We start from the raw sequence: 23,522 nt of genomic DNA, 5'->3' as shown, positions 1-23,522 counted from the left end.
CACGCCCCTGCACTCCAGCCTGATGATAGAATGAGACTCTGTCTCAAGAAAGAAAAGGGAGCCCTTGTATGCTGATTGTGAGAATGTAAATTAGTTCGGCCATTATGGAAAATAGCATGGGGGTTCCTAAAAAAATTTGAAATAGAACTACCATATAATTCAGCATCCTAATACTAGATATATATCCAAAGGAAGTAGAATTTGTTTCTTGAAGTGGTATCTGCACTCCCGTGTTCACTGCAGCATTAATCACAATAAGGTTGAACCTGGAGGACATTATGTTAAGTAAAATAAGCCAGGCACTGAAAGAAATACCCCATGATATTACTTAATGTGGAATCTAAGAGTCAGACTCATAGAATCAGAGTAGAGTGGTGATTACCAGGGATTAGGGAGGTGAGGGGTAGACTGGGGAGATATTGGCCCAAGCTACAAAAAGTCAGACAGGAGGAATTAGTTCAGGAGATCAGTTGTACAACATGGTGAGTGTAGATAATAACAATATAAAGTATATTTGAAAATTGCTAAGGGGCTAGATTTTAAATGTTTTCACCACTAAAAATTCTAAATACATTAAGTAGTAGATGTGTTTATTAGCTTGATTTAGCCATTCCACACTAGACACATATATCAGAATACCATGGTGTATACCGTAAATATATGCAATTTTTATTTGTCATTTTAAATAAGGAAAATGGAAAAAAACTACATGAAACTTTTTTAATAGAAAATTTTTTTTTGAGACAGGGTCTTGCTCTGTTGCCCGAGCCAGAGTGCAGTGGTGAGATCATAGCTCACCTCATCCTCAACCTCCCAGAGTAGCTGGGACTGTAGGCGTGCACCACCATACCTGGCCAATGTTTATATTTTTTGTAGAGACAGGGTTTCACCATGTTGCCCAGGCTAGTCTTTAACTCCTGGACTCAAGCGATCCTCCTGCCTTGGCCTCCCTAAGGGCTGGGATTACAGGTGTCAGCCACTGTGCCTGGCCTAAAACAGAAAATCTTACACCATGAGATGATTTGGGAGTTTTTAGTGCAAACTGGCTCATTCCTTTTGAAATAAAACTTGATTTGTGTGTCAGTGATTGTGTTAAACCTATAAATTGGTATGGTGTTAATATAAAATGTTCCTTAAAATGTTGGCTATTCTAAACAGTATGTATGAAAGTGGGGAGAGGATAGTGAAAGAAGGAATGCAGCATGTGTGTTCTGTCCACTGCTTTCCCTGAATCAGTTCTACGGTTGTATCATATTTATTGTGATGGAGAAATATTTTTGAAGTATTTTAAGCCATGTTATGACTATTTTTCAGTACCTCTGCGAGTGTCAGTTTGATGACAATCTCAAATTCAAGAATATTATTAATGAGGAGGATGCCGATACTATGCGTCTCCAGCCAATTGGGCGAGACAAAGATGGCCTCATGTACTGGTACCAATTGGATCAAGATCACAATGTCAGAATGTACATAGAAGAACAAGATGATCAAGATGGCTCTTCATGGAAATGCATTGTCAGGTATCTAAACCTTTTTACACTTATTTATGTGTTTTATACATTGATCTCGTTTAAAAACTAGGATGTTATCTATGAGACAGAAGTGATTTTTTTGTTTGTGGGTTTTGGGAGTTTTCAAGGCCTCACCTAGTATCCAGCATAGTATCCATAGTGCACAGTTAGTTTTTTATTTGTCAAGTAAATGAAAATATTCAGCAGTTCAGTCCATATTATATACACATACCTTATACATCAGGAAGCCAGAATCTGAATAGTTAGATGGACAGAAAAATACATTGTTAGACAGAAGCACAAGAAAGCATTGTTTGGTTCTTATTTAGCTATAGTTTTCTTTTTTTTTTTTTAAACAGAATTTCGCTCTTGTTGCCCAGGCTGGAGTGCAATGATGCAATCTTGGCTCATTGCAACCTCTGCCTCCTGGGTTCAAGCGATTCTCCTGCCTCAGCCTCCCAAGTAGCTGGGATTACAGGCATGTGCCACCACGCCTAGCTAATTTTGTTATTTTTAGTAGAGGCGGGGTTTCTCCATGTTGGTCAGGCTGGTCTCGAACTCCCAACCTCAAGTGATCTACCTGCCTTGGCTTCCCTAAGTGCTGGGATTACAGGCGTGAGTCACCGCGCCCAGCCTTTAGCTGTAGTTTTCTATTCAGCGTTAACGAGTTCTAATTATTTTAATTTATTCATTTCATTTTGACACAGTATATATTCTATTTGCTGTGCATACATTTCTTTATTGGAGTTCTGAGGAAATCTTGGGAACATTGCACTTTTTTGTCATAGTTCTCTTTTTAAAAATCTTGATTTTTTAATTTGTGTTGACAAATATATTTGAACAGAAACATTTAATATATAACAATGAAATATAACTTTAAAAAAAACCCTGTAATACTAGACCCATTATTACAGAATCTTTGTGTCTTTAGTTTTCTGTCACTGTAACTTTATTATTTAGAAATATTCCACAAATACAGTATATATTAATTTGGAAGATATCAGGGGTCCTATAAAGTAGGGAAAACTCATAGCTATCTAACCGCTAGCTTATGAAAAACTTTCTTGACATTAACTCATATCTGTTTTTTGTCCCATTTTGAAATTCAGCAATTTCTTTTAGTGATTATTTATTAACGCTTTGAAGAAATAAGCCATAGAAAAGCTCAATTTTCATTTCCTAAGAATAAATGTATATTGATTAATCTCATGGGAGATTGTTTTATAAGCATGTATCATTACATTATTTTCCTTGTAATTAATTTGCTAAACACAAGTAAACAAAGTAGTCCTAAACTAAAATTTATTTACTATTTCTCCTTTGAATACAAAGACCAAATATGATCTATTCATGACATTATACCACTGTTTCTATTATTTCCCATATTAACCTTGTGTAGTTGTTTAAAACATTCTTTTCTTCTTTGTAGATGAAGAAAATATGACAGTGAAATAACGATTACTATTGATCAGTCACAGTTGTTTAAAATGATGTCTAATGGGCTGTGTGCGGTGGTTCACATCTGTAATCTCAGTACTTTGGGAGGCCGAGGCGGGAGGATCATGAGGTCAGGAGTTCGAGACTAGCCTGGCTAGCATGGTGAAACCCCATCTCTACTAAAAATACAAAAAACTAGCCGGGCACGGTGGCACACACCTGTACTCCCAGCTACTCGGGAGACTGAGGCAGGAGAATTGCTTGAACCTGTGAGGCAGAGGTGTAATTTATGAGAGGAGTTCAAAATAAAAAGAACTGAAAGGCTGGGCATGGTGGCTCACGCCTGTAATCCCAGCACTTTGGGAGGCTGAGGTGGGCGGATTACGAGGTCAGGAGATCGAGACCATCCTGGCCAACATGGCGAAACCCCGTCTCTACTAAAATACAAAAAAATTAGCTGGATGTGGTGGCACACGCCTGTAATCCCAGCTACTCGGGAGGCTGAGGCAGGAGAATCGCTTGAACCCAGCAGGCAGAGCTTGCAGTGAGCCAAGATCACGCCACTGCACTCCAACCTGGGCAACAGAGCGAGACTCCCTCTCAAAAAACAAAAAAGATCTAATGTGTACTGTTTTAAGTAGATTATACCTTAATGCATGATGTGAAATTTTAGAGTTAATAGTTATTTTTGAATCTGGGTTCATCCACTTACCATCTGTAGACACATTTGTCCCTTGGTATCCGTGGGGCACTGGTTCCAGGACCCTCATGGATAACAAAATCTGCAAATGGTTAAGCCCTTTACATAATATTTGTGTATAACTTGTGCACATCCACCCATATACTTATAATACTTAATGCAATGTAAATGCTAGGTATAAAATTGTTATACTGTAGTTTTAGTTTGTATTTTTATTGTATTAGCTTTAGTTTTTTTTTTTCTAAATATTTTGATCTGTGGATATGGAGGGCTTACTGTACTTAATTTTTCTGAGAGTTACATTCCTATACTTTAAAATGAAAGTGATAAGGAATGTATGAGAAATGGTGCTGGCACTGTAATACATGCTCAATAAACCTTTTCTCTTTTTATTTCCACTTTTTTAACTTTTTAACTATTCGCTTTTCTTTTGTTTTTTGTTTTTTGAGACAGAGTCTCACTGTCGCCCAGGCAGGAGTACAGTGGCACGATCTTGGCTCACTGCAAGCTCCGCCTCCCGGGTTCATGCCATTCTCCTGCCTCAGCCTCCTGAGTGGCTGGGACTACAGGCGGCCGCCACCATGCCTGGCTAATTTTTTTTTAGTTTTAGTAGAGACGAGGTTTCACTGTATTAGCCAGGATGGTCTTGATATCCTGACCTTATGATCTGCCTGCCTTGGCCTTCCAAAGTGCTGGGATTACAGGCGTGAGCCACCGTGCCCGGCCAACTATTCGCTTTTCTTACAAAACCTTTCTAATTCCAAAGACTGAAATTTAGTTTATTCACTAAAGAAATACCTATCAGCAGAAAGGTCGGAAAATTTCCGTGGTGTTGCTTTCACCTCTTCTCATGCTTGACCATTTCTCCATGTTTTATTCCTTGGGCTTCTGCCCTTTTTAAACACACACACACACACACACACACACACACCCCAACACACACAAAACTTCTTTCCATTTGTTAAAATTTGTTTTTGATAAACAAAATGGTGTATGTGGCAATTGTTTAGAAGGAGATGCTTGTGTAGAATAATGCCTACACACAGTTTTCCCTTTTTTTGTTTTGGAGACAAGATCTCGTTTTGTCACCCAGGCTGGAGTGTGGAGTGCAGTGGTACAATCTCAGCTCCCTGCAACCTCTGCCTCCCAGGTTCAAGCAGTTCTTCTGCCTCAGCCTCCCAAGTAGCTGGGATTACAGGTGTGAACCACCATGCCTGGCTAATTTTTGTACTTTTAGTAGAGACGGGGTTTCGCCACATTGACCATGCTGGTCTCGAACTCCCGAGCACAAGCTATTCACTTGCTGTGGCCTCACAAAGTGCTGGGATTACAGATGTGAGCCTCCAGGCCCGTCCTATACTTTTCTCATTTTCACAACCACAAATTTCTTTAGAAAGTGGTGCCAGGTTATTTTTAGCCATTTTGATGGCATCTATTAATACATATATTTCTATTTACAGTGAGCCAGGGAACATTGGCCAAATAATGTAGAAATATTTGGGACCATTCAGAAATCATTTGGTTTATTGACTCTCTGGTTTTGTATAATGAAATTCAATTTTTCAACACCTGATTGTCATACTAACATTCCTTTATTTCATTAAATTTATAAATTCTGTTACATAGGTGCCTGTGTAATAGGTACTATGCTGAACAATTGGTGATGTAATAGTGAATAGTATGGCTCTAAGATCTGTAAGAGGGGCTGCAGGCACCTGTGAAAGGCCTCAACTTGTAAGGAATAGATTTTAGGTGAATATTAAATGCATATTTTCTGGGGAAGGACGGTAATTTATCTCAAATTTTCAGTTGCATGTGTTTATGCTTATTATAAATGAGATGTACTATGACATGACATTCCAATTAGCTTTAACCCAACACAGTGGAACTGTTATTGACAAACAAACTGTCTTGTTCACATAGGTCTCTCATTGTTGCAAAGGTTGAATGTAGAAAACATTGTAATGATTTTTGCCTCCTCATAGAGATAAGGATCTTAGTTGTCACTAATATATATTTAGTGCCTAAAATAATGTGAGGCATCATCTCATTTGACTTGGATGAGATCATCCCTGGAGCATGGTATTTCTGTTTGAATGGCAAACTCTAAAAGAAACATTAATATAGTGAAGTCCATTATGGGAACAACCACAAAGAAGACGATTGAATGAACTGAAAATGCTTTATCTAGCAGAAATTTACTCAGACATAAATGTCTTCGGACATTTAGAAGATAGATTTGTGGAAGAATATCTCAAAGGCTGAGGCAGGATCACTGGATTCAAATTATGGGGAAGCAGAACTGAGTTTGACAGGAGCAAGAATGTTTGTTTTTTGTTTTACATTGCAGGGGAGTGATTATCTTAAGGGTGATAGATGTTGTCAAAGCATTTTTCAATTAAACATGCAAGTTTATGTGAAGTGGAGTTTTGTAAGAGGCACTAATCTTTTCAGCAAGCGATTCTTTTAGAAAATCAAGTGATGGCCGGGCGTGGTGGCTCATGCCTGTAATCCCAGCACTTTGGGAGGCTGAGGCGGGCAGATCACGAGGTCAAGATATCGAGACCATCCTGGCCAACATGGTGAAACCCCATCTCTACTAAAAATAGAAAAATTAGCTGGGCGTTGTGGTGCGTGCCTGTAGTCCCAGCTACTCGGAAGACTGAGACAGGGGAATCACGTGAACCCAGGAGGCAGAGGTTGCAGTGAGCGGACATCACGCCACTGCACTCCTGCCTGGCGAAACAGAGTGGACTCCATCTCAAAAAAAAAGAAAAGAAAATCAAGTTGAAAGAACAAGTAAAGCAAATAAGATTTTGACTTTGACTTTTTCATTTAATAGGTTGCATTTAGGTGCTCTTCTTAGCTAGTAAATATTATTTTTTACTAGTAAATTAAAAGCCTCTTGTTTTTTCTTAAAACAATTTCTTTAAAGTAACAGTATTATTTTCTTGGTGATCAGCTGATGTTGGAAACATATTTCTACCTAATTCTTAAAAGAGCATTATATAACAAAAATTATCTGGTCTTTAGGGTTCTGTTTTCTAAAGCCAGTAAGTCAGCCTTCTTAATGATTGATAAATTTAGAAATATAACTGAACTTTGTAAATTAAAAATCAAATGGAATTTTTTAAAAAATGAGAATCCACCAAAAAGGGATAATTTTACATAGTTGATCTTCTACTGAAAATTTCATACCATAACATCACCACAGTCTTAAAACTTGTACTGTTATGTAGCAACTTCCATTTCTGCTAGTTGCAAAATTAATAATATAAATATATATTAGATGAATAGATAGGACGCAATTAACTCATATATAAATAATTATACTTTAAGTTGAAACAAGATTTAGTATGTGATTTACAAAACAATAAAAGTAGTTAAGTTTCATGAAACCATATGAAATTGTTAACATTTGAACATTTTGACCTGTAAAAATGGTGATTTCATATGGCTCAACCTAGTATTATAACAGGTTTCAATACCAAAATATTTAAGCTTCAGCCAGTGCCCTACTTATTCCGGTTAATGTTTAAAACAGAATTGCCACAAAAGTATTATTTCATGTCTAGTTTAGGCCTCAATGAAAGAAGATAAAAGTACAGAAAAAAAAACCAATTTTACGTCTAATCAAATATGATACAATAAGTGATTTTATTCACCCCATGAAGTATGTTAATAGAATTTGTTTAGGAATGAAAAAGATGGGCTCAGCACGATGGCTCACACCTGTAACCTCAGCACTTTGGGAGGCTGAGGTGAGCAGTTTGCTTGAACCCAGCAGTTTGAGACCTGCTGAGGCAACAAGACAAAACCCTGTCTCTACAAAAAATACAAAAATCAGCCAGGTGTGGTGGCACTTGCCTGTAGTCTCAGTGACTTGGGAGGCTGAGGTGGGAGGGTTGCTTGAGCCCAGGAGCTTGAGGCTGCAGTGAGCTGTGATTGTACCACTGCACTCTAGCCTGGGCAACAGAGTGAGACCCTGTGTCTCAAAAAAAAAAAAAAAGATAAGCAAAGATGTAAACATAACAAGGTGGTAGTGTTTGGTTATTAATGATTAGAGAATTTTAGCAAATAAAGACCTTAGACCGTGGCCGGGCGCGGTGGCTCAAGCCTGTAATCCCAGCACTTTGGGAGGCCGAGACGGGCGGATCACGAGGTCAGGAGATCGAGACCATCCTGGCTAACATGGTGAAACCCCGTCTCTACTAAAAAATACAAAAATCTAGCCGGGCGAGGTGGCGGGCGCCTGTAGTCCCAGCTACTCGGGAGGCTGAGGCAGGAGAATGCCATAAACCCGGGAGGCAGAGCTTGCAGTGAGCTGAGATCCGGCCACTGCACTCCAGCCTGGGCGACAGAGCGAGACTCCGTCTCAAAAAAAAAAAAAAAAAAAAAAAAAGACCTTAGACCAGATTCGATCACAAGCTTCTTCAGGATCTTAGTGGGACTACAGAAAGTACTTTTATATCGAGTATACTAAGGAAGACAAAGTTATATGCAGACTGTTGAGCAGTTACTTCATAAAGAATATATACATATGGCCAGTATTCATATGAAAAAGTGCTTAGCATCATTATTCATTGTAGAATTTCCAATTAAAACCACAATGAGGTATTATCTTACTTCCATTAGAATTAGTAAAACGAAAATGGCTTACAGCACCAAATGTTAGCAAGGATATGCACCAACTGAAACTCTTAACACTTTGTTGTATATTTAAAATGATACAACCACTTTGGGAAACAGTTTTGCAGTTTCTTCAAATGTTAATAAACTGTTATCCCATAACCTATAAATTTCATTTCTGGGTATTTATATTAGAGAAATGAAAGCGTGTTTACAAAAAGCCTTGTATAAGAACGTTCATAGCATCTTTATTCTTAACATTACTCATACAATGAATTATTACTAAGCAATAAAAAGGGGTGATCTATGAAACTGTATGGATTTGTCTCAAAATTCCTTGTATGTGAAAGAAGCACATACTGTTTGATTCCATTTGTGATAAGTTCTAGAATTAATAAAGCTAATAATCTGTTGTATTATTCCATTTTCGTGCTGCTGATAAAGACATACACAAGACTGGGCAATTTGCAAAAGAAAGAGGTTTAACTGGACTTACAGTTCCATGTGACTGGGCAGGCCTCAGAATTATGGCAGAAGGCAAGAAGGAGCAAGTCATGCCTTTCATTGATAGCAGCAGGCAAAGAAAGAGAGAGCTTATGCAGGGAGCTCCTGTTTTTAAAGCCATCAGATCTCGTGAGACTCATTCACTCACAGGAAATGAACCTGCCCCCTTAATTCAATCACCTTCCACCAGATTCCTCCCACAACACGTGGGAATTGTGGCAGTTACAATTTAAGATGAGATTTGGGTGGGGACACAGCCAAACCATATTTTTCTGCCCCTGGCCCCTCCTAAATCTCATGTTCTCATAGTTGAAAACCAATCATGCCTTCCCAACAGTTCCCCAAAGTATTGACTCATTTCAGCATTAACTCAGAAGTCCACATCCAGCATCTCATCTGAGACAAGGCAAGTCCCTTCTTCCTGTGAGACTGTAAAATCAAAAGCAAGTTAGTTGCTTCCTAGATACATACAGTGGGAGTACAGGCATTGGGTAAACACAGCCATTCCAAATGGAAGAAATTGGCCAAAACAAAGGGGCTACAGGCCCCATGCAATTCCGCAATCCAGCAGGGCAATCAAATCTTAAAACTCCAAAATGATCTCTTTTGACTTTCTTACATCCAGGTCATGCTGATGCAAGTGGTGGGTTTCCATGGTCTTGGGCAGCTGCGCCCCTGTACAGCCTCCCTACTGGCTGTTTTCATGGGCTGGCATTGAGTATCTGTGGCTTTTCCAGGCACACTGTGCAAGCTGTCAGTGGATCTGCCCTTCTGGGGTCTAGAGGGCAGTGGTCCTCTTCTCACAGCTCCACTAGGTGGTGCCCCAGTAGCGACTCTGTGTGGGGGCTCTGACCCCACATTTGCCTTCCACACTGCCCTAGCAGAGGTTCTCCATGAAGGCCCCACCCCTGCAGGAAACTTCTGCCTGGGCATCTAGGCATTTCCATACATCTTCCGAAATCTAGGCAGAGGTTCCCAAACTCCAATTCTTCTGTGCATTTACAGGTTCAACACCACATGGAAGCTGCCAAGGCTTGGGACTTGCACCCTCTGAAGCCATGGCCTGAGCTCTACACTGGACCCTTTCAGCCATGACTGGAGTGGCTGAGATGCAGGGCACCAAGTCCCTAGGCTGCACGCAGCACGTGGACCCTGGGCCTGACCCACGAAACCATGCTTTCCTCCTAGGCCTCCAGGCCTGTGATAGGAGGGGCTGCCGTGAAGACCTCTGACATGCCTGGAGACATTTTCTCCATTGTCTTGGGGATAACATTTGGCTCCTTGTTTCTTATGCAAATTTCTGCAGCCATCTTGAATTTCTCCTCAGAAAATGGGATTTCTTTTCTATCACCTCGCCAGGCTGCAAATTTTCCAAACTTTTATGCTCTGCTTCCCTTATAAAACAATGCCTTTAACAGCACCCAGGTCACCTCTTGAATGCTTTGCTGCTTAGAAATTTCTTCCTCCAGATACCCTAAATCATCTTCTTCATGTTCAAAGTTCCACAAATCTCTAGGGCAGGGGAAAATGCCACCAGTCTCTGCTAAAACATAACAAAAGTCACCCTTACACCAGTTTGGGAACAAGTTCCTCATCTCCATCTGAGACTACCTCAGCCTGCACCTTATTGTTCATATTGCTGTCAGCATTTTTGTCAAAGCCATTCAATAAGTCTCTAGGAAGTTCCAAACTTTCCCACTTTTTCGTATCTTCTTCTAAGCCCTCCAACTATTCCAACCTCTGCCTTTTACCCACTTTTTAAGCTGCTTCCACATTTTTGGGTACCTTTTCAGCAACGCCCCACTCCCAGTACCAGTTTACTGTATTAATCCTTTTTCATGCCGCTGATAAAGACAAGACTGGGCAGTTTACAAAAGAAAGAGGTTTAATTGGACTCATCGTTCCACGTAGCTGGGGAGGCATCAAAATCATGGCAGAAGGCAAGGAGGAGCAAGTCATGTCTTACATCAGTGATGGCAGGCAGAGAAAGAGCTTGTGCAGGAAACTCCCATTTTTAAAACCATCAAATCTCATGAGACTCATTCACTATCACAAGAACAGAACAGGAAAGACACACCCCATAATTCAGTTACCTCCCACTGGGTTCCTCCCACAACACGTGGGAATTGTGGGAGTTACAATTCAAGATGAGATTTGGGTAGGGATGCAGCCAAACCATATCATCTATGGTTATCATAATCAAGATTGATTTCTTCTTGCTTTGGTGGGGAAAAGGAATTCAGTAGGAAAGGACAGGAGGGAATTTTTGTGGGAATAGTGATATTCCTTGATTGTGGTCTAGATTACACAATGTATTCATTTGTCAGAACTGATGAACTTAGTGCTTAAAATATGTTTATTTTACAGTATGTGAATTATACCTCATTAAAAATATTTTCAAAATTGATAATGGTTTGATAGTCATTTTCAAAAAGCTGAATTTGAAATAGTGTATACAGTTTTCATGTACCCATAATTACAAACTGTATGAGTGCATTTCTAAACCATATATATATATAACCTGCTAATATAGCACAGTGATTAAGATGGGCTCTAAAGTCAGACTATTCGAAATTCAGTCTTGCTAAATTGTACTAACTTACCTTAGGCAAATTACCATTCCTCTCTATGTGTCCTCAGTTTCCTCAGTCATAAAATGAGAATAATTTAATACCTATTTAATTGGGTTATATTGGAATTATATGAACTAATTAATATAAAATTCTTGGAATAATTAATGCTTGGAACACAGTACTCATTCACTAATGTTAACATCTTAGATTAATAGTACTGCTATTGATATTACTAATTAATGCTTCTCTTCAGTTTTCTTGGCCTCCATAATTTTTTTTTTTTTTTTTTTTTTTTTGCCTACTGAATAATTTGGAATTTATACCAAAAAGTTGGAATGTTGTTGCTCAATTCTGGAATCATATATTTAAAATATTTACAAAAGACTTGTTATATTTATACTGTGCTATGCTCTGTAGATGTGAAGACCTGGTCCGATTTCTTAAGGAGTTCTTGTTATGGAAGAAAGGTACAGGGAAATTTTAAATAATACAGTCACAAAGTCTGTGATGGAGATTATCAAGGGTGCTGTGGAAGAACCAGATACTTGGCTCATACTTGGTAGAAGATAATACCTATGCTTGACTTTTTTTTTTTTTTTTTGCCAGCTGGAGGCGGGTGGTCAGGGGGTTCTGTTTCTTTAAATAATAAATATTTATTTATTTATTTTTCTTCATTGCTTCTGAAATGTTTAGCACCTACCACTAATTCAAACTCTGAACAACTCCTAGGCTGGGAGAAATCATATTTCACAATAATAATGGTTAGGATGATGTGTTCCATTTCATTGAAGTCTAGATTAACTTTAGGTACATATAGGAAACAGTTTAGAATCTGGTTAAGTCAAAGTCAGTAACCAGTGTGCCCAAAACTAAACTTTGAACCTTTCTACCCTAATATGAGCATCTCATCTCAGTTAATAGCAGCTACATTCTTTCACTGGCTCAACCCTATGGAATATGTCGATAGAATTTCTTTAGGAATGAAAAAGATAAGCAAAGATGTAAATATAACCAAGTGGTATAGTGTTTGGTTATTAATGATGAGAGAATTTTAGCAAATGGAGACCTTGTACCAGATTCCATCAGGTGCTTCTTCAGGAACAGAGTGGGACTGCAGAGAGTGCTTTTATACCAAGTGTAAACCCCAAGGCCCAAAACCTTGGAGCACATCTGTAACTTTGCTTTTTCTCTCACTCCACATCTACCCTAACAGCAAATCCAATCAGCTCTTCATGCATAATTGTATCTAGAATTTGATCAGTTCTCCTTCATAGCTACATTCTTGTCCAAGCCACTGTCTCTTTTTTGTAAAATACATATAATTGAGTCGTTTTTAGGTTTTTTTTTTTTTTTTTTAACAAGTTATGCAACTGGTACCACTATCTAACATCAGGATATTTTTCTCACCCTAAAAAGAAAACCCCAGTACGCATTAGCAGTTATTCTTCATTCTCCCTTTTCCTAGCCCTTAGCAACCACCAATCTTTCTGTGTCTATAATTTGACTATTCTCAACATTTTATAAACATAGAATTATATAATACATGACTTTTTGTGTGCAGCCACTTTCTCTCTCTTTTTTTTTCTTTTTTATGAGACGGAGTTTCGTTCTTGTTGCCCAAGCTGGAGCACAATGGCATGATCTCAGCTCACCACAACCTCTATCTCCCAGGTTCAAGGAATTCTCCTGCCTCAGCCTCCCAAGTAGCTAGGATTACAGGCATGTGCCACCACACCCGGAAAATTTTGTATTTTCAGTAGAGATGGGGTTTCTCCATGTTGGTCAGGTTGGTCTTGAACTCCTGACCTCAGGTGATCCGCCTGCCTTGCCCTCCCAAAGTGCTGGGAACCACCACCAGCCATATGTGACCACTTTCAAGTAGAATAATCTTTACAAGGTTTATCCATGTAATATAAATCAGGACTTGATTCCTTTTTATGGCTGAATAGTATTTCCATATGTAGATATACTAGATTTTGTTTATTCATTCTATTCTTGTCTTGGAGAGAGTAATTAGAATTACCCATGGGGAACACATTCGAGCGGAAGAGAGCAGAAGTGTAATCAGTCACCTGATATCCTAAGAAAGCCTGGTATTTTGGAGGGATATATCTGATTTAACATGCCCGAGAGAAGAAATGGTAGGGAGAACAGAGAACAAGTGAGGGAGGGGTAGCAAAACAACTGGATTGTTGTTAGGGTCCTTAGTCTAAAAGATTCTGTAGATAGTGTTACGAAATTTGGATGTGATTGGCCGGGTGCAGTGGCTCACGCCTGTAATCCCAGCACTTTGGGAGGCCGAGGCGGGTAGATCACGAGATCAGGAGATGGAGACCATCCTGGCTAACACACTGAAACCCCGTCTCTACTAAAAAAATACAAAAAAATTAGCTGGGCATGGTGGCGGACGCCTGTAGTCCCAGCTACCCGAGAGGCTGAGGCAGGAGAATGGCGTGAACCTGGGAGGCGGAGCTTGTGGTGAGCCGAGATTGCGCCACTGCACTCCAGCCTGGGCGACAAAACGAGACTCCGTCTCAAAAAAAAAAAAAAAAAAAAGGAAAAAAAGAAATTTGGATGTGATTTGAAGGAATTCATAAAAATTTCCTCTAACTCAGATTTAGGATTTTTTTCGTTATTCAAAATAGGAAAAACCCAAAGATGGGTAGTTTTCTGTTTTCATATGATAACCACTACCTTAGGCTTGTGTTTAAACACATTAAACAGATTAAAAGCCTTTTAGGGAGTTGTTCTTTAATAAATTTTACTGCTAAATTCCCTTTTTGCTTAAAGTAGTGGAAGTAGGCCGGGTGCAGTGACTCATGCCTGTAATCCCAACAATTTGGGAGGCTGAGGCAGTCAGATCACCTGAGGTTAGGAGTTGGAGACTAGCCTGACCAGCATGGTGAAACCCCATCTCTACTAAACATACAAAATAAATTAGCCAGGCGTGGTGATGGGTGCCTGTAATCCCAGCTACTCGGGAGGCTGAGGCAGGAAAATCGCTTGAACCCAGGAGGAGGAGGTTGCAGTGAGCCAAGATCCTGCCATTGCACTGCAGCCTGGGTGACAAGAGTGAAACTCCATCTCAAAAAAAAAAAAAAGTACTGGAAGTAATTGAAATATTAGCTCCCTTACGTTTTGAAGCTTTTTAAAATTGGTATGTTGTGTAACTTCAGTATACTCTTCAGTTCCCACCATGACTTTGAGAAATAACAAATAGATTGAGCCATTTGTTGTATATGGAATCCTCTTTTTCTTTTTTTTCAACATGGAATTCTGAATGGAGTATGAGAAGTAATAAAGCATAGATCCTTAAGTTAGAAGAAGGTTGTAATGAAATTAGGGGACTGGATCTTTGCCAAAAGTAAATAAAGTCTCTGAGTCTTAATTTTCCTTTCTGTAAAACGGAGGCAAGACCAGACAAGACAAAACATCTAGTCTTACCTTTTGATATTAGATAATTAAAATTCTAGACTGTGTATTGTATATGCTCATATGATATGTATGAACAGGTATGTTTCATTCTCATGCATAGTAAATTGTTGTCATTTTAATTTCTGATTTTTATCTGTGGCAATTTACTGCTTTCTTCAGAAGACCAATTTAGTAATACTCAAGAGAATCCATTCTTTTATAAATAAGAAAGCTGAGGCCTAATGAGGATATATGACTTGTCCAGGGGCTCTTTGGAATGCAGAGTTCCTACTCTAAAGCAGCAGAATCTAGCTGGCATGGAATTGGAAAGGGAGAGGAGGGTAGGAGGCATATATGTGACATGACAGATAAGAAAAAGAGTCATTTCATCTTAACAGTTTTCACTTTGCGTTAGAGGTATTTACATCACACATTGAGAACACAATTTGGAGGATCTTTTTGCTAATTAATAACCTAGTGGCACATCTAGAACTAAGTTTCCCAACTCTTAGTCCAGAGTCGCACTTTATCTTCAGCGTTATGCACTGCTTGTCTGAGCAAGAAAAATATCCAAGTAAGTTTTCTCAGTTGTAAGTGGCATTTAAATTAACCATACCACACCTTTGTTTTTGCTAGTAAAAATATGGGATTTTATTTGCCAGATATAGGGATGTACAACTGTAGTCCCAGCTACTTGGGAGGCTGAGGTGGAGGGTCTTAAGCCCAGGAATTTGAGGTTACCTTGATCCAAGATCAGGTCACTGAACTCCAGCCTTGTTTTTTTTTTTTTTTTTAAGTAGAATTTATACGTTAGACTCTTATTTATTTGGAATGTTCTGGTATTGTTGAATCAGTTATAAACCATTATTAACAAAATAAAATCAGCTACCAAAATTTTTTATGTTTTTAAATTGTGTTATTGGAACTGATGTTTTGCTGTAATTATTCAGAAAGTTCTGGATCTTAATTTTGTAGCAATATCAAATGCTGTTATCTCTGAAGGTAGAAAAGAATTATTTCCAAATGAATCAAGAACAAAACAAAAAATACTTTTGCAATCAAGTTTTACATTGATTTCATCTCCTTAGAGATTACATACTACTTTTAAAGTTATTAAACATTGATTTTTGTTTAATTTTGTTCCTACTTTTCTTTTCAACCAAAGAGATATTCATTGTCATTCCAAACAGTAGAGGGGAAAATCTAATATTCCTCTCTGAAGAACAGTATATTTTAATGTGTTTTTCTTAGTGCTTTTAAAATTCAGGATTAATTAGGGCTAGCTGTACCTGTGTTTTTGATGTTCTTAATGTATTTTTCTTTTTTCTTTTAATTTCTATCGGTATTATTCAGAAAGTTCTCTAGAGCAGGAAAAAGATTTTTATGCTGTCTTATTTTTTTCCTTGTTTAGAAATCGAAACGAGTTGGCTGAGACTCTTGCACTCCTGAAAGCACAAATTGATCCTGTACTATTGAAAAACTCTAGCCAACAAGACAACTCTTCTCGGGAAAGTCCCAGCTTAGAGGATGAGGAGACTAAAAAAGAGGAAGAAACACCTAAACAAGGTTTTTTTTGTGTGTTTTGTTTTGCTTTGTTTTGTAATCTCTTCTATATTCTTCCACTCCTCTTCCCAACTATATAATTCTGAATTTCTATCTCAATTTGAATTGGGAACCTTCTTATAAAAAGAGGTTGATTTTTCCTTAATTTAAAGAAAATGAGGCCAAAAACATCAAATATGTTGCTCTTTTATATAGAACATTTAAAGATATCTTAGTAAAAAATGGTCAAATCATCAAAACATAGTATTTTTTACTAAGGAATGTGAAGACATTTAATGAACTTTTTTATTGTGGCAAAATATAACATAAAATTTACTATTTTAACCATTTTTAACCATACAGTTCTGTGGCATTAAGTACATTCATATTGTTGTGACGCACTCATCACCACCATCCATCTCCAGAACTTTTTTGATCTTTCTCAGTTAAAACTCTGTATGTTTTAAACACTAAACTGCATTTTTCCTTCCCCTTAGCCCCTGGCATCTCTCATTCTGCTATCTGTCTCTTATGAATTTGATCATTCATATCTGAGGAATCATATAATACTTGCACTTTTGTGACAGGCTTATTTCATATAGCATAGTATCTTCAAAGTTCATCCATGTTACAGGGGTCCCCAACCCCCGGGCCAAGGACTGTTACCGGTCTGTAACCTGTTAGGAACTGGGCTGCACAGCAGGAGGTGAGCAGGGACGAGTGAGCATTACCACCTGAGTGAGCATTACTGCCCAAGCTCCACCTCCTGTCAGATCAATGGCAGTATTAAATTCTCATGGGAGCACAAACCCTATTGTGAACCACTTACGTGAGTGATCTAGGTTGCACACTCCTCATGAGAATCTAATGCCTGATGATCTGAGGTGGAACAGTTTCATCATCCCACCTCCTGTAGAAAAATTGTCTTCCATGAAACCAGTCCCTGGTGCCAAAAGGTTGGGAACCACTGTTGTAGTGTATGTCAGAATTTTCTTCCTTTTAATAGTAATAAATTATTGAATAATTGTCCATTGTATGTGTATACCACATTTTGTTTATCAATTCATCCATCAGTGGGCACTTGAATTGTTTCCACTTTTTGGACATTGTGAATAATGCTGCCATGAACTGGGTGTACACATATCTTTTGAGTCCCTGCTTTCCCTTCTTTTAATCTAGAAGTGGAATTGCTGGATCATATGTGGTAATTCTGTGTTTAATTTTTTGAGGAAGCACATACTGTTTTCCACAGCAGTTACATCATTTTACATTCCTTCTAGTAATATCCAGGGACTCTAGTTGCTTCCCATCCTCACCAACACTTGTTTCTGTTTTTTTTTTTTATAGCAGCATCTCATTGTAATTATTAGTTCCTATTGACAAGTGATGTTAAGCATCTGTCTTTTCAAGTATTGACCATTTCTATATCTTATTTGGAAAAATGCTTATTCAAGTTCTTTGTCCATTTTTTTTTTGGGTTGTTAATTTTTTTTATGCTTTGAAAACTCTTTAAGTGTATGATAATTGTAATTGTTAAACCTGATTTTGATTGAGTTTTCTAATTTGCTTAACTAGGCAGATCAAATTCTAACCATTCTAGTAAAACAGAGCCAAGTCCTGAGCTCTCCAAAAGGAAAGAAGCCAACTGAAATTTTGACCAACATCTTTTTAGTTAATGTTTGTTATTGATAAACCTTTTAATGACAAGGAAAGGAATTTGCTTTCCTTACCATGTTTTCTTTGCTTTTAGTTTGCCTCTACTGTTAGAACCTAAAAATAATGTGTTATTCCTTTATTTGCTGCTCTTAGGAAACCATTTATAGAAAGCATTCTCTATCTGCAAGCATTGCTTGTAAACAAGGAATTATGCCTTTCTGTGTAGTATATAATAATGTTCCTATATATTGAGCATTTTTTAGCTGAAATGTTGATTACCGTCCTTCATTGCTTATGTGGTTTTATTTCAAATGTCTGTGGTGGTTTTATTTCTAAGCCCAATTTCTGCTTTGAAGAATTCTTTTTCATATGCTAAAGTTAAACTTACAGACTACTTTAGGAAAGCTTTTTTATTTATTTATTTTTTTTCCTTTGAGACAGGATCTCTCTCTGTCGCCCAGGCTGAAGTACAGTGGTGCAGTCATTGCTCACTACAGCTTAGAACTCTTGGGCTCAAGTGATCCCAGCCCCTCAGCCTCTCCTGAGTAGCTAAGACTACAGGCGTGTGCCATCAGGCCCGGCTAGTTTTCATTTTTTATTTTTTGTAGAGATGGGGTCTTGCTCTGTTGCCCAGCCTGGTCTTGACTTGGCTTCAAGCGACCCTCCTGCCTTGGCTTCCCAGAGTGCTGGGATTACGGGAATGAGTCATTGTGCCCAGCCATGCATAATAATTTTAAAGTAGTCTAAAACTCCTATTGAATTTCTATTCTTTTTTAGTAGTATTTTCCAAGGATTAGTTCTAGGTTTAAATTTAATATTATTTGTTCATTTCGGTCATTCATTCACATATTTTCTTATTCCCATACACAATTAAAATCAAAGCCAGAGAAAATGTGAATTGGAAACCACGGTCAGAATAATAGAAATTTTAAGAGGCAATTATTTCTAATTCAAGACCTCAAAATTGACACTGATCTTGAAGGGAGACTAACTATGTAGTTTAAAGTAGAAAGAAAATCAGAACATACGGTTTTTCTAGTTAAGCTCTTCCTAATAGTTAATGCTAAAGTTTATTTGTGGGGCCTTAAGTAGATAATGGGGGATTTCAACAACAACAACAGCTAACATTTATTGGGCACATCCTGTTTTCTTTGCAGTCTACCAAATGCTGCATATGGATTTTCATTTAATCCTCATAGCAACTCTTTGAGGTAACTACTATTATTATTTTAATTTTACAGATGAGGAAATTAGAACATTTATAATGTTGCCTCAGGTCATATACATAATAAAGTATCAGAGTCTACATTTGAAGCCTGATCCTTCTATAGTCTGTGCTCTTAGTGGTCTAGAGTAGTACTTCTCAAACTTTAATATGCGTGGTGTTCACCTCAGGAGTTTTTTAAAATACAGAATCTGGTGAAGTAGGTCTTGGCTGTCTGCTGATTGGCTGTTTTAACAAGGACCTATGTAATGCTGATACTGCTGGTTAGAGGACCACATTTTGAGTAATAAGGTCATCTCCTAACTTCTGAAACAAATACACCAAAGGCTGTTATACACCTGTTTCTGAAAACATTTCTCAGTGAATACTGATGTTATACCTCTCAACATAACTAAGAGAAAATGGTCTGTGAGGGATGGCATCTCTTGAAAAAGTAGAAGAGGAGGAGCAGGACATTTCATTCTCTTTGTTTTTCTGTCTGCTATTTTTATTTTAGAGACAGTCTCACTCTGTCACCTGGGCTGGAGTGCAGTAGTGCAATCAATACAATAGTACACTGCAATCTGGAACTCCTGGGCTCAAGTGATCCTCCTGCCTCAGCCTCCCGCATGGCCGGGACTACGGGTGTGTGCCACCATGCCTGGCTAATGTTTTTTAATTTTTAATTTTGTAAAGACATGGTCTCACTTTGTTGCCCAGGCTGGTCTCGAACTCCTGACTTCAAGCAATCCTCTTGCCTCAGCCTTCCAAATTTCAGGATTACAGATGTGAGCAACTGCGCAGAGCCTACCTTCTCTTTTAAATAAGGCTTTTCTGCTTCTCTTTCTCTAACAACAAAATGTTTTTTATTAATGCATTCATTCATTCATTCATTCAGTGAATACTTACTGTGCACCTTCTCTGTGTTAAGCTTGCTTTTAGGCATATAGCTTAATAAAGAAAGACTAAAATCCTTGCTTTTATAAAGCTTACACTATAGTGGATAAAATAGCAACACATAAACCATTTACTATGTGCCAATACTGTTCTAAATGTTTTGCCTGTATTGTCAGATCATTTTCACAACAAACCCTGTTTAGTAGTATAATATTATTACTTCCCTTTTTTCAGATGAGGGAAATTAGATAAAGAGTTATTTCAGTAATAGCTTGTTAATGGCAGACCTGATATTCAAAACTAGGCAGTCTGCCTCCAGAGTCCCTGTGCCCTTTTAATGCTGCACTTACATACAATTTCAGCCCCCAAAACCCTGCCTCTCACCCTTGTCCTCTCAGATGTAGTTCTTGTAGTCTATTCCATGGCAAGACCAAAGAAATATGATTCTGTTCTGTCATTTTTGTTCCTTTTGGATGTAAACAAACATTACCCTTGGACTGTGTTGGGGGATCAGGGCCAAGTGGGAAGGAGTAGGTCAAAAGCCAGAAACAGTCCTGGGGAATGTCTAACATAGAGTGTTGAAGCAAAATGTGACAAAAGTTAAAAATTAAGCATGGTTGGATATTTGCAAATTGGGCAGCAAGAAATAAAAATAAATAGGCACTGGAGAGGGAATAAACAGCCACTCTTATTCTGGTAGCTAAAATAGATTTTTCTTTAGTCATTAGTTAAATTGCCATGCCTTGTATCTTAACTCAGTAAGATAAGTTTTTTATTTTTGTATGGGTGCTAAAGAGAAACGTATTAACTGTAAACGTGGGCAAAAAAATGAAAAATGACAGCAAGTGGCCTGGAAAATGGTGGCACCAACTAAATAATTAAGTTGAGTTTGTTTCAAAGGTAATTAGAATTGCCTTCTGAAAGTCTAAATTTGCTAAACTAACATTCAGAATCTCAGTCTGGTCTCTCTCTCTTTCTAGCAATAGCTCCTGCTTTTTCTTATATGAGTACTGGTTCCAGATCATTTAGATGCTTTTGTTTTCTCCATATGTCTTGGGCATTCCCTTCTGTGTCTGCATGCTGTTTCTCTCCCTCAGATGTTGTCTCCCCAACTCCCATGAAAGTCTGGTTATACTTCAAGGACCATCTGAAACTTTATTTATACTATTTGTGTCCCACTTATATTAGGGCTAGTCATGGCATCCAACTTGAAGCTCTCAGATACTTTTTGAGTTGTTATTCTCAGACTATGGTATATTTCCGAGTTAAGTGTTTGGTGTCATTTACACCCTTTTATGGGAGTTTAAGATCCAGTGTCTTAATTTAGGTGATAAACTACCTGGAAGGTATTGTGCATATAAAACACCATGGAATTTAATATATACTTTCTCTCTACATTGGACACTGTATTCTAATTTAGAAGGGACCAAAAAGTTAAAAAGAAACTTTACTGGGGAAAAACAAAGTTGAGGGAAGCTCAACTAACATTTAGTTTTTAATTCTACTAATTGCAAGAAGATTGTCCTTTTGTTAATTTTTGTAGTCATGCACTTCTGCCTACAGGTGATCAGATAAGATACCATTTGAGAATTTCTTATAAAGAATAGAATTTACAGATTGGCAGCTCACAGACCTAGTTTGGCCCAAAAACATGTTTATTTTGGTTTCTGCAGTGCTGCTTTGTTTTTAAAAAGCTAAGATAAAATTCACCGTTTTAGTGATTTTAGTATATTCACAGCATTGTGCAACCATAACCACTAATTCTAGAACATTTCAAGCACCCCACGAAGAAACTCTACCCACTTAGAAGTTACTTACCATTTCTACCTACCCTCATCCCCTGTAAACCATTAATCTACTTTGTCTTTATGGATTTGCCTCTTTGTAGCATTTCATAAAAATAGAATCATACAGCATGTGGCCGTGTGTGTCTGACATTTCCATTTAGCGTAATGTTTTTAACATTACACTACCATAATGTTAAAAACATATACTAAATATTACAACATACATGTTGTAGCATATATCAGTACTTCATTCCTTTTTATGAATGAATAATATTTATTTGTATGGATATACCACATATTATTTATCTGTTCACTTGATGGACATTTGGATTTTTCCACTTTTTGGTATAAATAATGCAGTGGTGAATGTTAATGTACAAATTTTTGAGGGAACATATGTTTTCATATGACTGATTTTTTAAATGAAGTTGCTGTCAACATCTAAAATTGAAAATTAGAAAAGTTGTCAACTTTGGATCATCATTTTTGTATGTCAAAAATACTCTGTAGCTGAGTAATGGTTGTTTCTATTTACGTGAGATTTATATTCCATTTTGCCATACTCCTTTCTTGTGCCCTCTAAAATTGGGCTTAGTCTCACGTGCTTAGACTTATATATTTTTTTCTTACAGTGTAGTTAACATGAAAATAAGATATTTATTGTGTTCATGTCTTCATCAATTTTAGAAAAACAAAGACCAAGAATTATTTCAGAAAAAGGAGAGTTGCTAATTGTTGAAGTAAAGTATGTCAGTATATTTGTTTTTTTGTATTTATTTATTTTTAGAGTCAAGGTCTTGCTCTTATTGCCCAGGCTGGAATCTAGTGCCACAATCACAACTCACTGTAACCTCCATTTCCTGGGCTCAAGGGATCCTCCTGCCTCAGATTCCTGACTAGCTGGGACTACAGGCACATGCTACCATGCCTGGCTACGTTTTAAATTTTTTGTAGAGACAGGGTCTCACTATATTGCCCTGTCTGGTCTCAGACTCCTGGCCTCAGCAATCCTCCCCCCGATCTCCCAGCATGTTAAGATTATAGGCGTGAGTCACTGCACCCAGCCCAGTATAGTTATAGTAGGTAGATTAACTTACTGATGATTTTCCTTTGATCATTATTAATGTGATGTCAGATATAAAGCTTAAATTCTATGTGGCAAAATAATATAACTTAATGTAGTCTGTTAGTCTGTTCAGGCTATCCATAACAAAATACCACAGACTGAATGGCTTAAAACAATAGAAATTTATTTTCTCGGTTCTGGAGTTAAAAGTAGCAAATTTGATTTCTGATGAGGGCTTTTTCCTGGCTTGCAAATGACTCTTTTCTCTGTGTGTGTGGAGAAAAAGCTATCTGTTGTGTGTTCCTCTGATCTTATAAGAGCACCATTCCTGGCCGGGCGCGGTGGCTCACGCCTGTAATCCCAGCACTTTGGGAGGCCGAGGTGAGCGGATCATGAGGTCAAGAGATCGAGACCATCCTGGCTAACATGGTGAAACCCCGTCTCTACTAAAAATACAAAAAATTAGCCGGGCGTGGTGGCGGGCGCCTGTAGTCCCAGCTACTCAGGAGGCTGAGGCAGGAGAATGGCATGAACCTGGGAAGCGGAGCTGGCAGTGAGCCAAGATGGCACCGCTGCACTGCAGCCTGGGTGACAAAGCGAGT

General features: G+C 38.1%; 1 protein-coding gene across 1 annotated transcript in view; it reads left to right on the top strand.

Moving 5' to 3' along the window:
* RSF1 (remodeling and spacing factor 1) overlaps window positions 1–23,522 on the top strand; it is a 167,156-nt gene that overhangs the window by 83,599 nt on the left and 60,035 nt on the right. Inside the window, exons 4-5 of the mRNA XM_033205901.1 lie at window positions 1,315–1,520; window positions 16,180–16,334. Of these exons, the coding sequence (XP_033061792.1) occupies window positions 1,315–1,520; window positions 16,180–16,334 (361 nt within the window). The remainder of the gene's footprint in view (window positions 1–1,314; window positions 1,521–16,179; window positions 16,335–23,522) is intronic.

Source organism: Trachypithecus francoisi, unplaced genomic scaffold, assembly GCF_009764315.1.
Source record: "Trachypithecus francoisi isolate TF-2019V2 unplaced genomic scaffold, Tfra_2.0 Lachesis_group8, whole genome shotgun sequence".
In the NCBI taxonomy this organism is placed as follows: domain Eukaryota; kingdom Metazoa; phylum Chordata; class Mammalia; order Primates; family Cercopithecidae; genus Trachypithecus; species Trachypithecus francoisi.
Note: the sequence above shows the minus strand (reverse complement) of the source record. Positions and strands in the feature narration are given on the sequence as shown.